This window comes from Pocillopora damicornis, chromosome 14 (assembly GCF_964200805.1).
Source record: "Pocillopora damicornis chromosome 14, jaPocDami1.2, whole genome shotgun sequence".
NCBI lineage: Eukaryota > Metazoa > Cnidaria > Anthozoa > Scleractinia > Pocilloporidae > Pocillopora > Pocillopora damicornis.
The window spans coordinates 14572887-14591623 of record NC_142683.1 but is presented as its reverse complement, the minus strand read 5'-3'; the positions used below and the strand labels follow the sequence as shown (position 1 = coordinate 14591623).

The 18737-nt window shown below is 38.3% G+C and overlaps 2 protein-coding genes and 1 long non-coding RNA gene across 3 annotated transcripts; 1 reads left to right on the top strand and 2 right to left on the bottom strand.

Annotated features, from left to right (window-relative positions):
- Positions 1-740: 740 nt before the first annotated feature.
- Positions 741-2757, top strand: LOC149034630 (uncharacterized). Its single transcript, XR_016182904.1, has 3 exons — positions 741-900; positions 972-1077; positions 2649-2757. It is a non-coding gene; the product is annotated as an uncharacterized LOC149034630 (long non-coding RNA).
- Positions 2758-2813: 56 nt separating this feature from the next.
- On the bottom strand, positions 2814-5326 carry LOC149034629 (puromycin-sensitive aminopeptidase-like). The gene is made up of 5 exons (XM_089194896.1): positions 5314-5326; positions 4941-5018; positions 4335-4468; positions 3510-3557; positions 2814-2939 (listed from the first exon to the last, which is right to left on the bottom strand). Exons 1-5 carry the CDS (start codon positions 5324-5326, stop codon positions 2910-2912), a joined length of 303 nt encoding a protein of 100 aa, XP_089051022.1. The 3' UTR covers positions 2814-2909.
- A 250-nt stretch (positions 5327-5576) lies between these two features.
- LOC149034628 (puromycin-sensitive aminopeptidase-like) lies at positions 5577-6697 on the bottom strand. Its single transcript, XM_089194895.1, has 3 exons — positions 6482-6697; positions 6208-6317; positions 5577-5672 (listed from the first exon to the last, which is right to left on the bottom strand). Exons 1-3 carry the CDS (start codon positions 6579-6581, stop codon positions 5577-5579), a joined length of 306 nt encoding a protein of 101 aa, XP_089051021.1. The 5' UTR covers positions 6582-6697.
- Between the last annotated feature and the right edge of the window lie 12040 nt (positions 6698-18737).

Sequence of the window (18737 nt, the reverse complement as noted above, 5' to 3'; positions counted from 1 at the left end):
TCAAAAAGAAAAAAAAAGAATGACCGAAATCCCATCCCTCTCTCCCAAACGTAAGCTGGCTGCAAGTTGGGTGAAGCTCCCATCAAATAAAATTTTCTTCATTGCGGTTCTAAAGAGAACAGTTTCTAACAGCAGGCGCAGTAACAGCCACCCACTCTTAATTAACACAGCGGTCAAACGTCGGGCACGCGCGAGTGAGATCAATAATAATTTTGGCCAGTTGTGCGCCGATTACCCGCCCAACATTTGTAAGGGAAACATAAAATCACTGTCTATTCGCAGAACTCTATCAAAGGAATCAAAAGTGGGGAGGTGAAAACTTACGACTTTCGATCCCAAAGCTTAGATTCAAGTAAAGGTATCCTGTTGATTAACCACCCTGTTTCGTTGCGTTACCCTTAAGGTGTCACACAATAAAAACATGCGTGACGGAATCCGAAAAGCACTGGGGTAAACTGTTTCTCGAAGCGCGCATGATTACAGTTTTCATTTCTCTTCCAAGCAATATACCATCGGAATTCTTCTTAGGCTTCTGTTTCGGTACTTCCTGCTTCCTTGGAGCTAGGGTATCAGCTTTTTTGTCTTCCATTACGCGCTTCAGCATTGTCACAACAACAATGAGCAGTGTAAAACCTTTTGAACGACTAAGCGAGCTGCTAAAGAACTACAAACTGACTTTGCAACCAAATTTTACAGAATTTACCTTAACTGGAGAAGAAGTTATCGATGTGGAGGTAACATAACCGTGGCAGGACTAAAGAAATATATATATATAATATGTAACTGTGTTCACTTGCAGGTTGAATTCTATCTTTGATTAAAAGTTTGCTTCCTTTGGGTATCTGACATGCCAAAATATTTGTATGATAATCAAGTGATTGCTGCAAAATTTGAGATTAGGTAATACTTCAATGAGGTTTGATACCGAACCAGTACATGAATACAATATTAATTCCCTTTTACATTTACAGTTTATATACCATTGTGATGATGTTAATGCGAAGAAGCTTTCAACTTGAGGAGATGCTAACAATTTCCTTCCTTATTGGAGAGAGGGGTGCTTATTGGAGGGTGGAGGTAGGGTGCTTAATAAAAAGCTTCCTCAAGTAGATTGCATACTAATTTGTAAAGAATGGAGCTCATAAATTGGAAACTATCAATGAAGAGCAGATGATCTCCAAGCATAAGACTCTATATTTCTCTATATTCTCTATATTTTTCCATATTGTTGGATATGACATTGACATTGGTTTATCTTCACCTTTTTTATTTTTATATGTATGTTTTTTAGAGATTTCACCAATCTCTTGCATTATAAAATGATTTGCACCCAAGCCACGCGCAATTGAGTTGTATGTTCTCCAAAGACTGCTGAATGGTCCTCTCTGCAGCAGGCACTGAATGGTTGGCGTAGAGTTCCTGAAAAAAAAAAAAAAAAAGGATAAAAGGGAAATCCTAGGCAGCACACTAAGCCAGCGAAATTTGACAAAGGCGCTTTAATTTTTTTAATCCGTCTACATAAGCAGCTCACCTCAACTTCTTTGGCAGCCTCTTCAGTGACAAACATATCTGTAGTGGACTGCAATAAAACGGAAAAAAAATAAGCAAAGCAGAAGAGGTTATCCCTCTCTTAAACCAAACGTAACCAGCGCGTTCTAGAATAATCTACTTACTTTTGAGAAATTTCAGTTTAATAACTGCTTTGGTTTTGTTCTACTCTGCTACGAAAATTTTTAAGAAAACTGGCGCTAATCTTTCGTAGATCCACTACTTAAATCGCACCATGGTCACTCGCGTTTTTCTGAGCTTCGGGCAGCTAGCATGAGTTAACATTATGTTCTATCCGACTCCTAAAACGTTTTTCTTTTATTTTCATTGGCCTCAGTGATTCCTTTGGTTTTGATTTTAAAACACTTAATCTAAATGCGCTCTAAGAAATAAAAGACTTTGTCCAACCTTGATAGGGCGAGAAAGCAGGAAACCTCCTTCGTAGCGATTGTGCAGCTCGTCCCAGTTCTCATGCACAAATTTCTGGGCCATTTCATGCCGTTTCACACGACACATTAGCGATAGAAGAGAGATTATGTTTGCTGATAAAAAGCTTCTTTTAGTTGGTAATCATTTCCTTCATTCTCATGACCTTAATGTGAGATTCAGGGGTGATATCGTTGGGAGAAATTAGATGCTAATCACTCTTAGGGTAGCTTGTAGTCAGATACCATAAATGGTTTCTACACTACCTTTGCTCAATCTATGTAAGACAGGACTGTTAACAAGATTTTCGATTGAGTATGGAGGCTTGTCTAGGATTGCAGTGGCTTCGCTCTGTAATTGGCCACAATTTCAGCCAATCAGAAGCAGAAATAACACCACGCACGATTGTTTCTTTGAATTCTCCCGCGCTTAGGGAAGCCTGCTTGTAATAACTGTATGTGAGATCTCATTGGTTACTTGAGGTATTTTCCATTGTTTTGATTGGCCATTGTATCACATTCAGTTTGATTTTCCGTCACGTAGAGATGCACCTGATAGTCTTACAAAGTTTCTGTTGCGAAAGTTACATCTGATGTAACCATGGAGTATCTGAGTAAAGGCAAATTTGATGGCATGCTATGTTACTAACGGTGAAAAAAAATTTTTATACACAGTTTGATAAAACGTACCGACAAGGAAAAGTCGCACACTTTCTTGATCAGATCAGGTTGTGATACAGCTCCCATACATTTCATCAATCGGACTTTCTCTTCGTGCAGATCAGCTTCTACCATCACCATGCTTGAGCACTGTGCTGTACGCCGCAGACCTTAAGTCAGCCAGGATGGTGGATTCACCTTTCCAGTGTTCTTCAAATCTCTTCTGCGCCTCGGCGTCAGTGGCTTGGTCCCCATATTTACCCAGACGTTCGATTATCAAAACTCTGAGGAGGGCATCAAGGTGACCTGACATTGAATAACACGCTCAGTAAGATTCATCCACACACTTAATTTTTTCAATCTATAGGTTGACTTGGATCTTATTTCCTCTTTACAGTAGAACCCCTGAATCATACATTGAGGTCACAGAGAGTAAAGGAAATGATCACCAACTACAGTAGCTCTTGGTTGTTAAAGAAATTCTCCTTTGAAGTACCGTAGGAAATGTAAGGAGAACAGTACAGAGAACTATGCTCACTGAAGTTAGGGTGTAAAGGATTAAATGTTGTCAGTATCGTTTACAGAATGCTTGACACAAATGATACTGCTTACTTTCATTCCTCAGTAAAAGTTAATGGTTGTGCTGTAGGACTAAGAATGAAACAGAAACAGTTAAATCAAAAGAAAGCGTGGACCACTAACACACTATAAAAACGTTAAGATTCCCGGACACATCTTCCAAGGATAAAAGTCATAAGTAGTGACCGAAGCCTCGAAGCTTGGGTAACAGTCAGTGTATTGGAGAATTGCTCCGACAAGACTCGTGTTGGAAATCAAGTCATTCCATACGGTATTGATTGTCTCGTTGCTAAATACCTTGACTACTTTCAGCACATCATGCCCGGGAACAAGGCGAGCACGACACTAAAGAGAACAAAAGCAAACATTAGAGTGGTGAGTTCAAAATCGCGAGTCACATTTCAGCAGTTTTCTATCGAGTGTCGGTTTAATTTGGTTTTGTTCACTGTGCCTCGTGATTGGTGTAAAAAACTCGACCCAACCTCTCAACCAAGTAAAGCTATGCCCCATTCACACCAAAGCTTAAACATGTTTAAAAGTTGTTTTGTTAAACACAGTTTAATTTTTTTTTTCTTCATAGAAACTATTTAGCCGAATATTTTTGACTTGAATGTAGCACATTGGAAATGCAAGTTAGCAAGTACTTGAATCCAATGGAAAATCAAGTTTTTCAGTTCTCTGTTTATAATTTTCATTCAATGAAAACCAGTTTAACAAAACATGTTTTGCTGGTGTGAATGGGGCACTAGTCGCGAACTTGTCACTCGCGTTTTCCCATGCTTTAGGCAGTTTGCTTGTTTTTACTTTGCAGTCTTATTGGCTGCTTGTGATACTTGTCTTTCTTTTGATTGGCTGTTATGATGGCTCTGACTTTCGTCAACAACACTCATTGCATCTTTGCCGCTCTGGGAATTCGTTGATAATAAAAGTCAAAAGGTTGTAAGGATGTAAGGCGAAAGCGGAGCTAAATGGAAAACCCTTTAGAGTCTAAAAACGCGCTAAAAGGGTAAATTATTCTGTACAATTTTTGATGGCGGAGGTAAACATTCTACGAATTCTGGAGCACACTTCTCCTTTCCCCATCCTCATTCCATAGCTATCCTGCAGTACACATGTACATACCAATGCAAACAGATCATTCTCCAGTCCTAATCTGTCCCATGGTGGAAGACTGTTGTCCTTTATGGCCGTCAGGAGAAGTTTCAACATGTCGGACGAGTTCTGTACTCGGTAGAAACCAACTTGGCCTGATTGAACTAAATAAAAGAAGAAATAAAAGCAGATTCATTTATGAGAACTGATGAAGTGGCCTATCTCGCCAACAATTTTTTTTATCTGGAGCTTAGTCTGGTTGAGCTTCCAATCACAACATCGCAAATGGTAGGAATGGAGGGTAGAAGCCAAAGAAACAGGGATTGAAGCAAAGAATTGATCCCCGCAGGTAATCTGCAATTTAATCAGTGGCAGAAAAGAACAATGAACCTTTTGGATTTCAACGGGAATCGAACCCGTATAACCAGAAACTAGTTGGACACTACTGCGGAACTATTTCATTAAAAATTGTGATCAGTTTCCTTAATGAGAAAGAAGAACCTTCTAAAATTGGCCAATTAGCAATATAATACAGCTTGGGTAGCTTATCTTAGCATCAACATGTTTTTATAGAGCATACCTTGATCCACTGATCTGGCTTGACATCGCTTACTGTCAGAGTACAGGACTTCTGACCCGACAGAGTACTTGCTACACTTTCACAAGAGTTTGCACTGTATGATACAATTACAGGTACTTGCCAGTGGTAAGACCCTGCAGTGAACAAAGTTAAAGGAAAAAAATTATTCCTCATAATCAACTTCACAGTAGGTTAGTGGTAGAGAATCAAATCAAGAAATTCTAGTAAAAAAACTTTGGAACAGTTTTTTAATTGAGCGTCAAATGAGTTTACATTGAGACTCGAAAGCAATCCATGGTTGCATTGGATTCTCTTTATTGCATTCTCTTTATTACATTCTTTAGCTGATTGAAAGATGCTACGGCCCCCTCGTTTACACAATGAAATGTCAACTTCTTCTTTTCTACGATTGCTAAAATTGCATCTCACCTGCAACGACCATTGCTTTACTTGATTTTCAATCCGCGGGTTAAACTAAAATTAATTTTTATAAAAAACTGTGATTGACTAGGTCACTCGCGTTTTCCGCGCGTTAGATCGTTGGCCCGCATTTGCTTTGAGTTTCCTTAGCTCATCCTAAATTTTCTTCACTTCTAATTGGCATTTGTGACCACGTAGAGGCTTAACTTAAAATAAACGCTTGCCTCGAGTCCTAAAAGAATTTGCTGCAAAGTAATCCGATCTGAGAAGTTTCAAACCGTAATTGTTATATCAAACTCCCTACCTTGACTACCTCCATCAGCAAAGAACTCTTCCTGGGTGATAGTAACCTCTCTTGAATCTCCTTTCTGAAGAAATGAAGAACACAGCAAGCTGATAACATTCCTTTACCATTTCCTTCCCCAAGATCTCTGCAAGATCTGAAAACAATTTTCTGATCTGCTTAACTTACATTTTTATAAAATCAGCTCCAAAATGTTGTGTTAAATCAAACATTATCCTCCTGTTTATATTTTTCTATCTTTCCAAATCTTTTCTGCCAAAGAACGCATTTATATCATTAAGAGAAAATTCCTTTCTGTTCACCCCTGAGAGCCGTAGGGCTAAGGCAAGTAAAAAAGATAAGCTGGCAAAAAAGCCTGATTTTGAAGCCCGCAGTAGTACTTGGACCGGCGCCAGGTGGTGTTATGTGCTTCCAAACTCTTTATGAAAAACAATGAATTATTTGCTATTCAAGGTACACTTATGTTACAACCTAAGTTTTTATCACAGGACAGGTACCATTGACTCTCTAAAATGAGGAGCATTTCACTACTCTCGAGTAATAAGTGGAAATCCTCTTGCAGAGAAGAGATCTAGTGCAAAATATTGATACACGCACACCTGTTTAGCGGTAACAAACAACACAGGATATCCCATTTGTTTGGTCCATGTTTCCATGGCATCGGCTACAGGCTTCGAACTGGCGTGAGACAGACTGGCCCAGAGGTCCTCTGAAATAAATTTATTCAAATAATCTCATCAATAATCCCAACTGACAGAATAAAATTTAAACCAGAATATTACATTTTCAATGTTCGGGATGAAATTCAGTTGCCAAGACAGCAAATCTGAACTGAAAAAAATAAGTAAAAACATATATGCATAACATAGTTACCGTTTGATGCGTTGCTGTACTTAAATGTATCCAGATGATAGGCGGGTCCTTCTCTGAAATGTGGACAGCCATGTACTTCAAGCATGTGACAGTACAGCATGTGAAAGCATCAGTATGCATATTCTTTGAACAGTTCTCCAGACATTTCCTATGGTACTGACAAGTAGAATTTGTTCGACAATCAAGAGCTTCTTTAGCTGGTGATCATTTCCTTAATTGCCTAAAATACCTTTGTTTGTGATTCAGAATTGAAAGTGTAGGATACAATTAGATGCCAGTCACTCTCGAGGGTTAAAGGCTAAAAATCAACTGGACATAAATTGTAGGTAGGAATAACCTACAAACTCTTGAATACGGTTAGGAAGAGGCACAAGGAGCCACAAATTGTTTTTGTTGGAACATGCCTTTTCTCCTACATAGTCATGCAGCATTCTTATGACAGAGGCTCCTTTGCTGTACGAAATAGCATCGAATATCTCATCGATCTCACCTGGACGACCCACAGGGACCTGCGCAATAAAGTTTAAAAACAGGGCAAACAAAACAGGTACACAACTTGGAACTTCAACTCCACAAAGCTCTTCAGATTTCTGATTCAAAGTTTCCTTGTTCTGCATAACATTCGAGTTCAAGCTTTTCTGAACAAGATTTTCTGCAAACTCAGCCGCTTGCTTATTTTTTTTACCATGGACTCTACCTCCTGTTTAGCCGAGTTGATCCGCTTCAGTATTGACACGCGTGTTGCCTCGAGGGAGTCGATTGCTCGACTGACGCTTTTTATAATCCTTGGAGCAGTGAATTGAATTGTATTAATTAATTAATTATTATACATTATTATTATTATAATATAACGTACAATTAATTAATAATTATTAATAATAATGTATAATAAAAATAAAGTTCCCAGACAACAAAGAAGATTAAGTTTACGCTACAGATAAACAATCTAAAGTGGCAGACCAGCTTAATATGGCTAACCCTAATGCTCATTTAAAATATTTATTCCTCCTCAACAGTGAAGACCCAGCGAGAGCACAGCCAAGGTTTCAAACATTTGTGAGAGACATAGGCGGGAAAGCCCAAGACGTAGGTTTGGAGGACAGCTTGTTTCAGATGTGGGCAGGAGATAAGGCAGGAGATGGAATCCTTTTTAGAGAAAGAGAACAACCACTGCCGAATGGATCATTAATAAGTGCGCATGTGGTCCACATAGGCGAAGAACTGGTAAATAACACCAGGCAGCCGCGGCCGCCAGTACCTTGGATCCAAAACAAGACTTCCTCAGCTGTGTCGTAACGTCACATCTTTTGAGATTCTGTAATGACCATAAACATAAGAATTTATACCGTTCAACATGTATCTTTTGTAGTCGAAGCAAGATAATGACACTTTGTTAGGCTCATAGCTTCATAGTTGATGATTGTTACTTCGGATACTTTTCATTGTCTGATGCATTTGCTTGTTATTAAATAATACATCTTTATAGTCTTCATGTTTGATGTTCTTTTTGAAAAAATTTTCTTTATTCCTTTCGCTGTTTTACCACTTTTATCACCGTCTTTAATATGAGAATACATGTTACTTCTTACACTTACCAATTCAGTTATAAGGATAAATGCAGCTTCATCTTTGTATTCTCCATCCACCCTTTTTTTTTGTCTCGTCAACCATGGAGTATTTTCTGGATAGTCACTATCATCAAATTTATCTGTATTTTTCAAAAGTCTTAATACACATCTTCAGCTTCGATTTCGTAAGTTCAACTGTCAGTGTCTTTTTATAATACTTTTGCTTTGTTACCATACTTGGGTTTGATATAATTATAATGAAAATCATACATTAATGTCTTATAAAGATCAAGAATACACAATCCTACATACGCCGGCTTATTAAGAGTTAATGATTCTATGATCTTATGCACAGTTACTAGTAGGAGCATAGTTTGTTAATTTCAGTGTGCATTGCGGAACGATGAGAGAACTATTCACACACTAGCGAAAGCTTATCAGGGGTTTGTCGATTTTGGACCGCAACACAGAACAAAGGATATTCAATGAAGTGCTACGTAGCCTGCGTATTTGTTAGCGCGCTCGATGTAAAGTGGTTTTAAGTTAAACATTATCACTCGCAAGAGAAACCTGATCTGGTTTACACCCATTTCCGGCGCTACTTGTCGAGTTACAGCGCTACGCTCGAGTTTGCTACTAACATGCCGAATTCGCTTGCTATGTTAATTCATGGTTTTTGGTTTGTTTTCATCCATAAACCAAGAGCAATACCTATAATTTATACTCTCTATCTCAGTTTTAACCCTGATGCCGTAGAAAGATGAAGCTTTTGATAGCTACAATAATAACAATAATAATGATGATGATGATGATGATAACAATAATATTAACTATGGCAATCACGGTACGGTTTTAATTGTAAGACAGGTATTCAGACAAATGGAGCAAGTTACTTGCTGCTTGATGTTTTTCAAAGGAGACTCCATTACGATCGACAAACACGAAACGACGCTATCGAATGAAATAAACAACTGACGCCTGGAGGGATTGATTTCCATTTCTAAGAAAAAGAGCAAAGTCCGTCACAGCTCACTGCTCGTGACCAATCAAGATCCAAAAGCTGGTCTGCCACTTTAGATTGTTTATCTGTAGTGTAAACTTAATCTTCTTTGTTGTCTGGGAACTTTATTTTTAGACAGTCCAGATTTTTTCCTGTAAATCACATTATGGGTGCTAATCTGTGCCCAATACTTGATTTGTTTCGCTGTATTTACGGGAGATAACAGGGAGAATTTATGTTGTGAACACTTTAAACAGCTTTAATCACCTCTATAAATCTCAAGTGCCCTAAAAAGTAATTATGCCTTGTGGTTTTCCCTTTCGTTTTGAATTGGTCAATTAGTGGAGTTGGCGCTACATAAATTATCTTAAATTAATTAAATTAAATTGAACTCCTTGACTTTCTCTGTATTATGAGAGAATTCTCTTGACACACCCTGAAACTTTTTCATATCTCTCAACGAACTACAATATCGTTGAGAACTGTGTAAGATTAAAGTTTCAAAGCAATCGGAGATTCATTAAATGCGGGTAAACAGTCTAGAACATTCTAATGTGACAAAGAAACCGTTCGAACGCGACTTGTGCGAGAAGTCATTTATGACGGTCTTTGTAATGTTTACTCAGAAATCTGACATAACTCTTTGAGGAGAGACTTAATTTATTAGCTCTTTATGGTGGATTAGCAAAATCAAGTCATTTAACAATTATACGGTGAATTTAGCTAGAAACACAAACGGGCACGACTCCTCTGCCCCCTGTGACCAAGCATCATGATGATTTTAACCACTAAAATGTAGCTGTGGCGTAATTTCAAAGCCATGGCACGTTCAGCGAAAACATAATATTGCATAGCTTACCCCTCGTTTAAGAGTTTGTACCAAGATGATAAGGGTTTCAGACTGACGCTTTTTATAATCCTTGGAGCAGTGAATTGAATTGTACGTTATACAAACCTTCAAATAGTAAGTAATTCGGGAAATAAGTAGATATTTCAATATCTTTGATTTATTTAAAAATAAATCAGTAGATAAATTAAATAAATTCGAATAAAATAACAAATTTCTTAACCATCTGGACTGTCTAAAAATAAAGTTCCCAGACAACAAAGAGGATTAAGTTTACGCAACAGAAAAACAATCTAAAGTGGCAGACCAGCTTTTGGATCTTGATTGGTCACGAGCAGTGAGTTGTGACGGACTTTGCTCTTTTTCTCAGAAATGGAAATCAATCCCTCCAGGCGTCCCTCTACGGCAACAGGGTTAAAACTGAGATAGGGAGTATAAATTATAGGTATTGCTCTTGGTTTATGGATGAAAACGAACCAAAAACTGTGAATTAACAAAGCAAGCGAATTCTACATGTTAATAGCGAACTCGAACGTAGCGCTGTAACTCGACAAGCTAAGTAGCGCCGGAAATGGGCGTAAACCAGATCAGGTTTCTCTTGCAAGTGATAATGTTTAACTAAAAACCACTTTACATCGAGCGCGCTAACAAATACGCAGGCTACGTAGCACTTCATTGAATATCCTTTTTTCTGTGTTGCGGTCCAAAATCGACAAACCCCTGATAAGCTTTCGCTAGTGTGTGAATAGTTCTCCCATCGTTCCGCAATGCACACTAATATTAACAAACTATGCTCTCACTTGTAACTGTGCATAAGATCATAGAATCATTGACTCTTAATAAGCCGGCGTATGTAGGATTGTGTATTCTTGATCTTTATAAGACATTAATGTATGATTTTCATTATAATTATATCAAACCCAAGTATGGTAACAAAGCAAAAGTATTATAAAAAGACACTGACAGTTGAACTTACGAAATCGAAGCTGAAGATGTGTATTAAGACTTTTGAAAAATACAGATAAATTTGATGATAGTGACTATCCAGAAAATACTCCATGGTTGACGAGACAAAAAAAAAGGGTGGATGGAGAATACAAAGATGAAGCTGCATTTATCCTTACAAGTGAATTGGTAAGTGTAAGAAGTAACATGTATTCTCATTTTAAAGATGGTGATAAATGTGGTAAAACAGCGAAAGGAATAAAGAAAAATGTTATCAAAAAGAACATCAAACATGAAGACTATAAACATGTATTATTTAATAACAAGCAAATGCATCAGACAATGAAAAGTATCCGAAGTAACAATCATCAACTATGAAGCTATGAGCCTAACAAAGTGTCATTATCTTGCTTCGACTACAAAAGATACATGTTGAACGGTATAAATTATAATGTTTATGGTCATTACAGAATCTCAAAAGATGTGACGTTACGACACAGCTGAGGCAGTCTAGTTTTGGATCCCAGGTTGTGGTGGAGGCTTCCAGATTTTATTTACCAGTTCTTCGCCTTGGTAGACCACAAACGCTCTTGTATATAATTCATATGGCATTATTCGTTCTCTACTTGTAAAAAGTACTCCAACTCCGAGATTGTTATGTCTCCACTGGTCAAAAAAGTCTCTCTCAAACTTTGCTTCGTCTTCTGGCACGCCTACTTCTCTCAAAAACTCATTAAACTTTATCACTGCTGTCACTGGGTCTTCACTGTTGAGGAGGAATAAATATTTTAAACGAGCATTAGGGTTAGACATATTATCCTGCACACCAATTATCAGAATAGAGTTACAAACTTCCAACTACAAAAAGTCTCGAGTTTGAGAATGTCAAACCATTATAAGCTGATCTACAAGTTTGCTGATTGGTCGAGAGAGATCATACTACTGTCATATGACCTGAAAACAATGCAAGATTGATGACTCATCGGGAACGTCCCTGTGGTATGACGTCATAGACTTCCTGTCTTACCGAGAATTTTGACACGCTATGTTGGTTATTTCCTGTTCCATTTGATTATGCGAAAATTTAAATGCACTTCAACTTTAAAAAAATACATAGTTTGTGTACAAATTTTAAGCCCATGAAAAGTAACCATTTTATAATTTTGTTATGGATCAAAATTATTGGAGTCATAAAAAATTGTCCACAAGCTGGGAATTAGCATAGAGTTGGTGGGGTATCAAATTAGTTTTTGCAAAAAAAAGGTCTGGTACCCCCATATGCGATACTACTAAAATGGTGATGCAAGTAGCATTACTTACAGTCAGTGCCGGAAAACCAACCCTCAGATGTACTATTGCTTCGATTACGGAAGATTCATATGCCTTGATTGTTTCAAACACGAAACGACGCTATCGAATGAAATAAACAACTGCCCCTTGGAGGGATTGATTTACATTTCTGAGAAAAAGAGCAAAGTCCGTCACAACTCACTGCTCGTGACCAATCAAGATCCAAAAGCTGGTCTGCCACTTTAGATTGTTTATCTGTTGTGTAAACTTAATCCTCTTTGTTGTCTGGGATAAAGTTCCCAGACAACAAAGAAGATTAAGTTTACACTACAGATAAACAATCTAAAGTGGCAGACCAGCTTTTGGATCTTGATTGGTCACGAGCAGTGAGCTGTGACGGACTTTGCTCTTTTTCTCAGAAATGGAAATCAATCCCTCCAGGCGTCAGTTGTTTATTTCATTCGATAGCGTCGTTTCGTGTTTGTCGATGGTTAGGGAGTCTCCTTTAAAAATACATCAAGCAGCAAGTAACTTGCTACATTTGTCTGAATACCTGTCTTATAATTAAAACCGTACCGTGATTGCCGTAGTTAATATTTTTCTTATCATTATTATTATCATTATTATTACTATTATTATAATTGTGGCTATCAGAAGCTTCATCTTTCTACGGCAACAGGGTTAAAACTGAGATAGGGAGTATAAATTATAGGTATTGCTCTTGGTTTATGGATGAAAACGAACCAAAAACTGTGAGTTAACATAGCAAACCATAGTTAGTAGAGGAGTACTACTAAAATGGTGATGTAAGTAGCATTACTTGCTCTCAATGCCGGAAAACCAACCCTACTATTGCTTCGATTGCGGTAGATTCATGTGCCTTGATTGTTTCAATGCGCATCAATTGCTGAGTGCAACATTTGAAGGAAACAAAGTCACCCCGGTTAAAAACTTTAAAGAAGAAGATTACCAAGCAGTGCTAAAGCGACAGCCGTTTTGTTCACAAGAGTTCCACGAGACAGAAGACACCCGATGTTTTCGCATCGAGTGTCAAGTTTGCATTTGCCAGATTTGCATAGTCACGGATCATCACATGACTAGTTCACCAATCTCGGCCCCAGTCTAGCATCTAGTATCCTCGTTTACTACCCAGTTGATAGACGCCATTAATCGGATCCTCCCCGTAAAGACCATCAAACTGCATGGAACAGACAAGCCATGGATAACACTTGGTGGTGATAGGTTCAGCCAGTACGCATTCGCATCACTACCATCTTTAACACATCACTTCGATCTGGTATTGTACCAGTATTCTGGAAAGAATCTAATATAATACCCATCCCAAAAATACAACCACCTATAGATGAGGGCGCCTTCAGACCATTCTCGTTGACTCTCTGTCTGTCCAAAGTTCTTGAGGATTTCGTAGTCACATGGTTAATTGACGATGTCAAGGACAAAATTGACCCAGATCAGTTTGGATGTCTGAAGGGAACCTTAACAAAGTATTGTTTACTTGACGTAATTCAAACCTGGCTTACGTACCTCGACTCACCCGAAAGACATCTCTGCCTTTACTTCCTTGATTTCTCTAAAGCTTTCAATCGCATCGGATACAATGAACTATTAGAGCAACTTATCGAAATAGGCCTCCGTACATATTTAATACCGTGGATTATTATTTTTCTGACTAACCACCGACAACGCGTTATGTTAACTGGCTAGACCTCTGACTGGCTCCTAATAACAGCCGGCGTTCCCCAGGGAACAAAACTTGGCCCGATATTGTTCCTGGTAATGATTAACAACTTGAATATCCCTGATCTCGAATCCCGTACTTGGAAGTATGTAGATGATGTATCGCTGTCCGAAGGACTTATACGGAACAGCAACTCAAACATCCAAACCAGCCTCAATACTGTCGCCTCTTGGAGCCACAGCAACTGGATGAAACTTAACGTAAAAAGTGCAAAGAAATGCGGCTTTGTTTCCAAAAGGAACCCATAAATCTCCCTCATTTGGAGATCGATGGTCAACAATTAGAGCTTGTAACCTCACACAAAGTACTTGGTCTGGTGATCCAGAATAATTTAAAATGGAACTTTTAAATGAAGGCTTTTAAACGACTTCATGTACTCCGAGTACTTCGTCGAGGGAGCGTTGAGATTAATGATCTAATTACTATCTATATCGCCTTGATAAATCCTTACGTGAACATAGCTGCGTAATATGGCATCATGCACTACCCTTCTACCTCTCACAGGAGTTAGAACGTATACAGAAATGTGCACTCAAAATCATAGTACCTGCGTATTCCTACTCAGAAGCCCTTCAATTCCTAAATTTAAGAACATTAGACGAGGACGTGATGAACTCTGTGTTAAAACTCTTGAAAAGATCTCCAAAGGAGGACCTCTCATAAAACATCTCCCAATGTCGAGACAGCGCATGCATCACTATTAAACGAGATGCGCTAGCAAATATACATTAATTAAATGCAGGACTGAAAGATTGCGCCGTAGTTTTTTTCCCAAGTACTAGTTTAGCTTTCAACAATCAATATATTTTTAGACCCCATACCTACATATATATTTTAACTTGTATTTGTAATTTTAATACAAAATCTATTGTAACCCAGTCCCTTATTGATGAACAGTATGTAATTCTTATAGTTGTACATTTGTAACCACATTGTAACTCAGATTAACTGCGATGATGGTGGAATTAAACTTCTTTTATTATTATTATTGTTATTGTTATTTTTTATTATTTATTATTATCAAAACCACAAAGTTGTTCTGCTCGACAAAGCAGCTCTCGAAGAAAAGGATAACATCATGTGTGGTGCTAAATTGATGAGGAACAAGTAAAGTGAGCTTTGTGAAGTCATCAAGCAGTTTGAGGAAACAATTTCGAAGTTGGAAAGCAACGTTGTAACAGCTAAGCGAGAGGACCGCGAGTAGCCGAAGAAATTATCGCGGGAGCGCGAGCGAGAAGCAATCGACTCCCTCAAGGCAACACGCGTGTGAATACTTGAGCGGGTCAACTTGGCTGAACAGGAGGTGAAATCCTTGGTAAAGGAAATGAAGCAAGCGGCTGACTTAACAGAAAATCTTGTTTAGAAAAGCTCGAGCTCGGATGTTGTGTCGAACAAGGAAAATTTGAAGCAGAAATCTGAAGAGCTTTGTGGAGCTGAAGTTCCAAGTTGTGTACCTGTTTTGTTTGCCCTGTTTCTTAATTCCTCTTCATTGCGCAGGTCCCTGTGGGTTATCCAGGTGAGATCGATGAGATATTCGATGCTATTTCGTACAGCAAAGGAGCCTTAGTCACTAGAATGCTGCATGACTATGTAGGAGAAAACGTATGTTTCAACAAAAAAATTTCTGGCTCCTTGTGCCTCTTCCTAACCGTATTGAAGAGTTTGCATCTACCAACAATTTATTTCCAGTTGATTTCTAGCCTTTAAAGGCTAAAGAGTGACTAGCATCTAATTTTATCCTACATTTTCAACTCTGAATCACAAACAAAGGTATTTCAGGCAATTAAGGAAATGATCACCAGCTAAAGAAGCTCTTGATTTTTAAACAAATTCTCCTCGTCGGTACCATAGGAAATGTCTAGAGAACAGTTTAAAGAATATGCACGCTGATGATAGGGTGTAAAGGGTCAACACATGAGGAACTGAAACATGCTTTTACATGCTGTACTGTCACATACTTTAAGTACATGATTATCCGTTTTCTGCTTTATCTTTTGTTTTAGGCTTTCCGAGAACGACTCGCCTATCATCTGGACAAATTTAAGTACAGCAATGCCTCAACTGGTAACTTTGTTATAGTTTTTTTTTTCAGCTCAGGTTTGCTAACTAAGCAACTGAATTTCATCCTAGACATTGAAAATATAATTATCTGGTTGTGACGGTGTGTTAGGACATTAATATACCAAAGGTTCCAAACCTCGATATTTTATTACAATAAATAACGGATGAAGGCTATGACAAAAACCATGGATATGGATCGGAGATTCGAAATCTGTAAAGTAATGCGTTAACAAATTAGTTTCAGTTATCGATAATATCAAAAGAAATCAAGATAAATATTTACCCATTGGTTCTAGGTGTCCATAACACTGTCTAGCGATAGAAATTCTTAACAATTATATCTGTTAGGTCATCAAATTATAATGCGCAAAGAAATTAGAATTTTGCGCAATACACTGGTGTGAATTATATTCTGTCAGTTGGGATTATTAATAATATTATTTGAATGAATTTCTTTCAGAGGACCTCTAGGCCAGTTTGTCTTACGCCAGTTCGAAGCTTGTGGCTGATGTCATTGACCCAGATAGTTCTAAGGGGTGATCAGAAAGGATTTTCTCTTTGTGGTATGAAAGCGTGGGTCTAGGCAGAAAAGGTTTGGAAAGATAGGAAAATATAAACTGGAGGATATTATTTGATTTGACGCAAAATTTTGGAGCTGAAATTATAAGAAATGTAGGTTCGGCAAATTTAGATCTTGGAACGATCTTGGGAAGGAAAGGTAAAGGAATGTTATCAGCTTGCTGTGTTCTTTATTTCTTCATAAGTGAGATTCAAGAGAGGTTACTATCACTCAGGACAAGTTCCTTGCCGATGGAGTTAGTCAAGGTAATGATTTTGAAATAATAACTACGGTTTGCAACTTCTCAGACCAGATTATTTTAAAACAAATTGTTTTGGGACTCGAAGCTGGCGTTTATCACACAGATACGGCGCTATGTGCTCATGCACAACTGCCGATCAGAAGTGAAGAAAATTTAGGATGAAGTAAGGAAACTCGAAGCAAATGTAGGTCAACGATCTAACGCGCGGGAAACGCAAGTGAACTAGATGTAGTCAATCACAGTCTGTAATAAAATAAATTTTATTTTTACCTGCGGACTGAAAATCGAGTAAAGCAATAGTCATTACAGGTGAGATGCAATTTTAGCAATTGCAGAAGAGAAGAAGTTGACACTTGATTGCATTGGTATGTACATGTGCACTGCAGGATAGCTATAGAATGAAGTCGGTGAAACAGTGTTCTCCAGAAATTGCACAATGTTTTCTCTATTTTTTCTATGATTTTTCGTACGGATTCTTTTGCTTTTGCATCCATGTCCAGCCAACATAACGCCGTAACTAAATAGTATTTAAAAAAATGCCAAAAAAAAAAAAAAGAAAAAAGGTGAACATACCCTGTTTATGCACTTGCTTATGCGATTTTAGGAATTCTTCGCCAACCGTTCAGTGCCAGCTGCAGAGGACCATTCAGCAGTCCTTGGAGAACATACGACTCAACTGCGCATGGCTTGGGCGCGAATCAGAGAAGATCAGCGCATGGCTTAAGGAAAACGGATATTAGATACATGTGACCCGCGCCAAACAAACCGATGTTCATTCTTAGCACAGACTTTTAGTAGAAAGAGAATCAGTTCAAATTACGCGACGAAAATTCCATGCCCACGATGATTACTTTGTGCTAAAAAGCCTGTTTGCAGATGTGCCCTTTCCGTTGTCTTTTGTCATGCGCAGAAAGGCAGCGGTCATTATTTATCACCTGGGAGGGGTTGGAGGATTTTAGTTATGTCACAATAGAATTAACCTGATTCCCACCCCCTTCAGCCTTAAGGGGGAAAATTTATGTTAAACCCACTCCCTTAAGAAAAAAAAGAGAAAAAATCCTTCGAACCATTATGTATCCCTAAGCGATAGAAATAAGGAGAAGAAAGAAGCTCTGCAAACTTGCTTGAGTGAATTTTAGACGTTAAGCTTATAATTAAAGTCAAACTTTCCAGCAAGATGTTTTTACACTGACTTATGCCTCTAGAATGCAGTGGAAACTCACCTGTGGTTAGATAATCACCTTCGCAACTATTCTTTAGGATTCCTTGCAAATCTTCCCCGAAAGAAGCAGGTAAAGCGTTGCGTGACATTGTGACTTCCTGAGGAAGATAAGGGGCTTAGTTCTAACCTGGACGACGCCTTGATTGAAACGAAAGAAAGATAGACAGAATGGCGGAAATCTCACCTATCTCTCCAAAAAACGCAAGCTGGTCGCCACTAGAGTGAAGCTCCGCTCAAATAAATTTTTCTTCAAAGCAGTTGTGAAGAGAACAGTTCCTGGCTACAACCGTAGCAACAACCGCTCACTCTTAACACAGCGGTCAAACGTCGGGCACGCGCGAGTGAGATCAATTTTGGCCATTTGCGCGTCGATTTCCCGCCCAAAATTTCTAAGAGAAACATAGAATAACTATCTTTTCGCAGAACTCTATAAAAAGGAATCAAACGTGGGGAGAAGAAAACTTACGACTTTCGATCCCAAAGCTTAGATTCAAGTAAAGGTATCCTGTTGATTAAACCACCCTGTTTTGAGCTTTACCGCAAAAAAAACTTCCCGTCACAAAGAGAAAACCGTTTGCGTTACTTTTAAGCTGTCACATAATCTCGGGAGTTACTACATCACGGGCGACGAGCGGGGATAGAAAAAACGACCCAAATATGAGCGGTCAGCGGTGAAACAGCTTTTATACTTCAAATAGGGACATATAATTTGTTGTTCCAGAGACAATCGTGTTGTAAAGCCG

Coding starts and splice junctions, on each gene's coding strand:
- LOC149034629 (XM_089194896.1), bottom strand. Junction 4,469..4,940: donor TGTAGCAAGTACTCTGTCGG/GTCAGAAGTCCT, acceptor TCTTTTATTTAG/TTCAATCAGGCCAAGTTGGT. Junction 3,558..4,334: donor AGAATGATCTGTTTGCATTG/GTATGTACATGT, acceptor TGTTCTCTTTAG/TGTCGTGCTCGCCTTGTTCC.
- LOC149034628 (XM_089194895.1), bottom strand. CDS start 6,581: ATGCTGTACTGTCACATGCTTGAAGTACATGGCTGTCCACATTTCAGA. Junction 6,318..6,481: donor GTACAGCAACGCATCAAACG/GTAACTATGTTA, acceptor AATTTATTTCAG/AGGACCTCTGGGCCAGTCTG. Junction 5,673..6,207: donor TGTTTGTTACCGCTAAACAG/GTGTGCGTGTAT, acceptor TCATTTCTTCAG/AAAGGAGATTCAAGAGAGGT.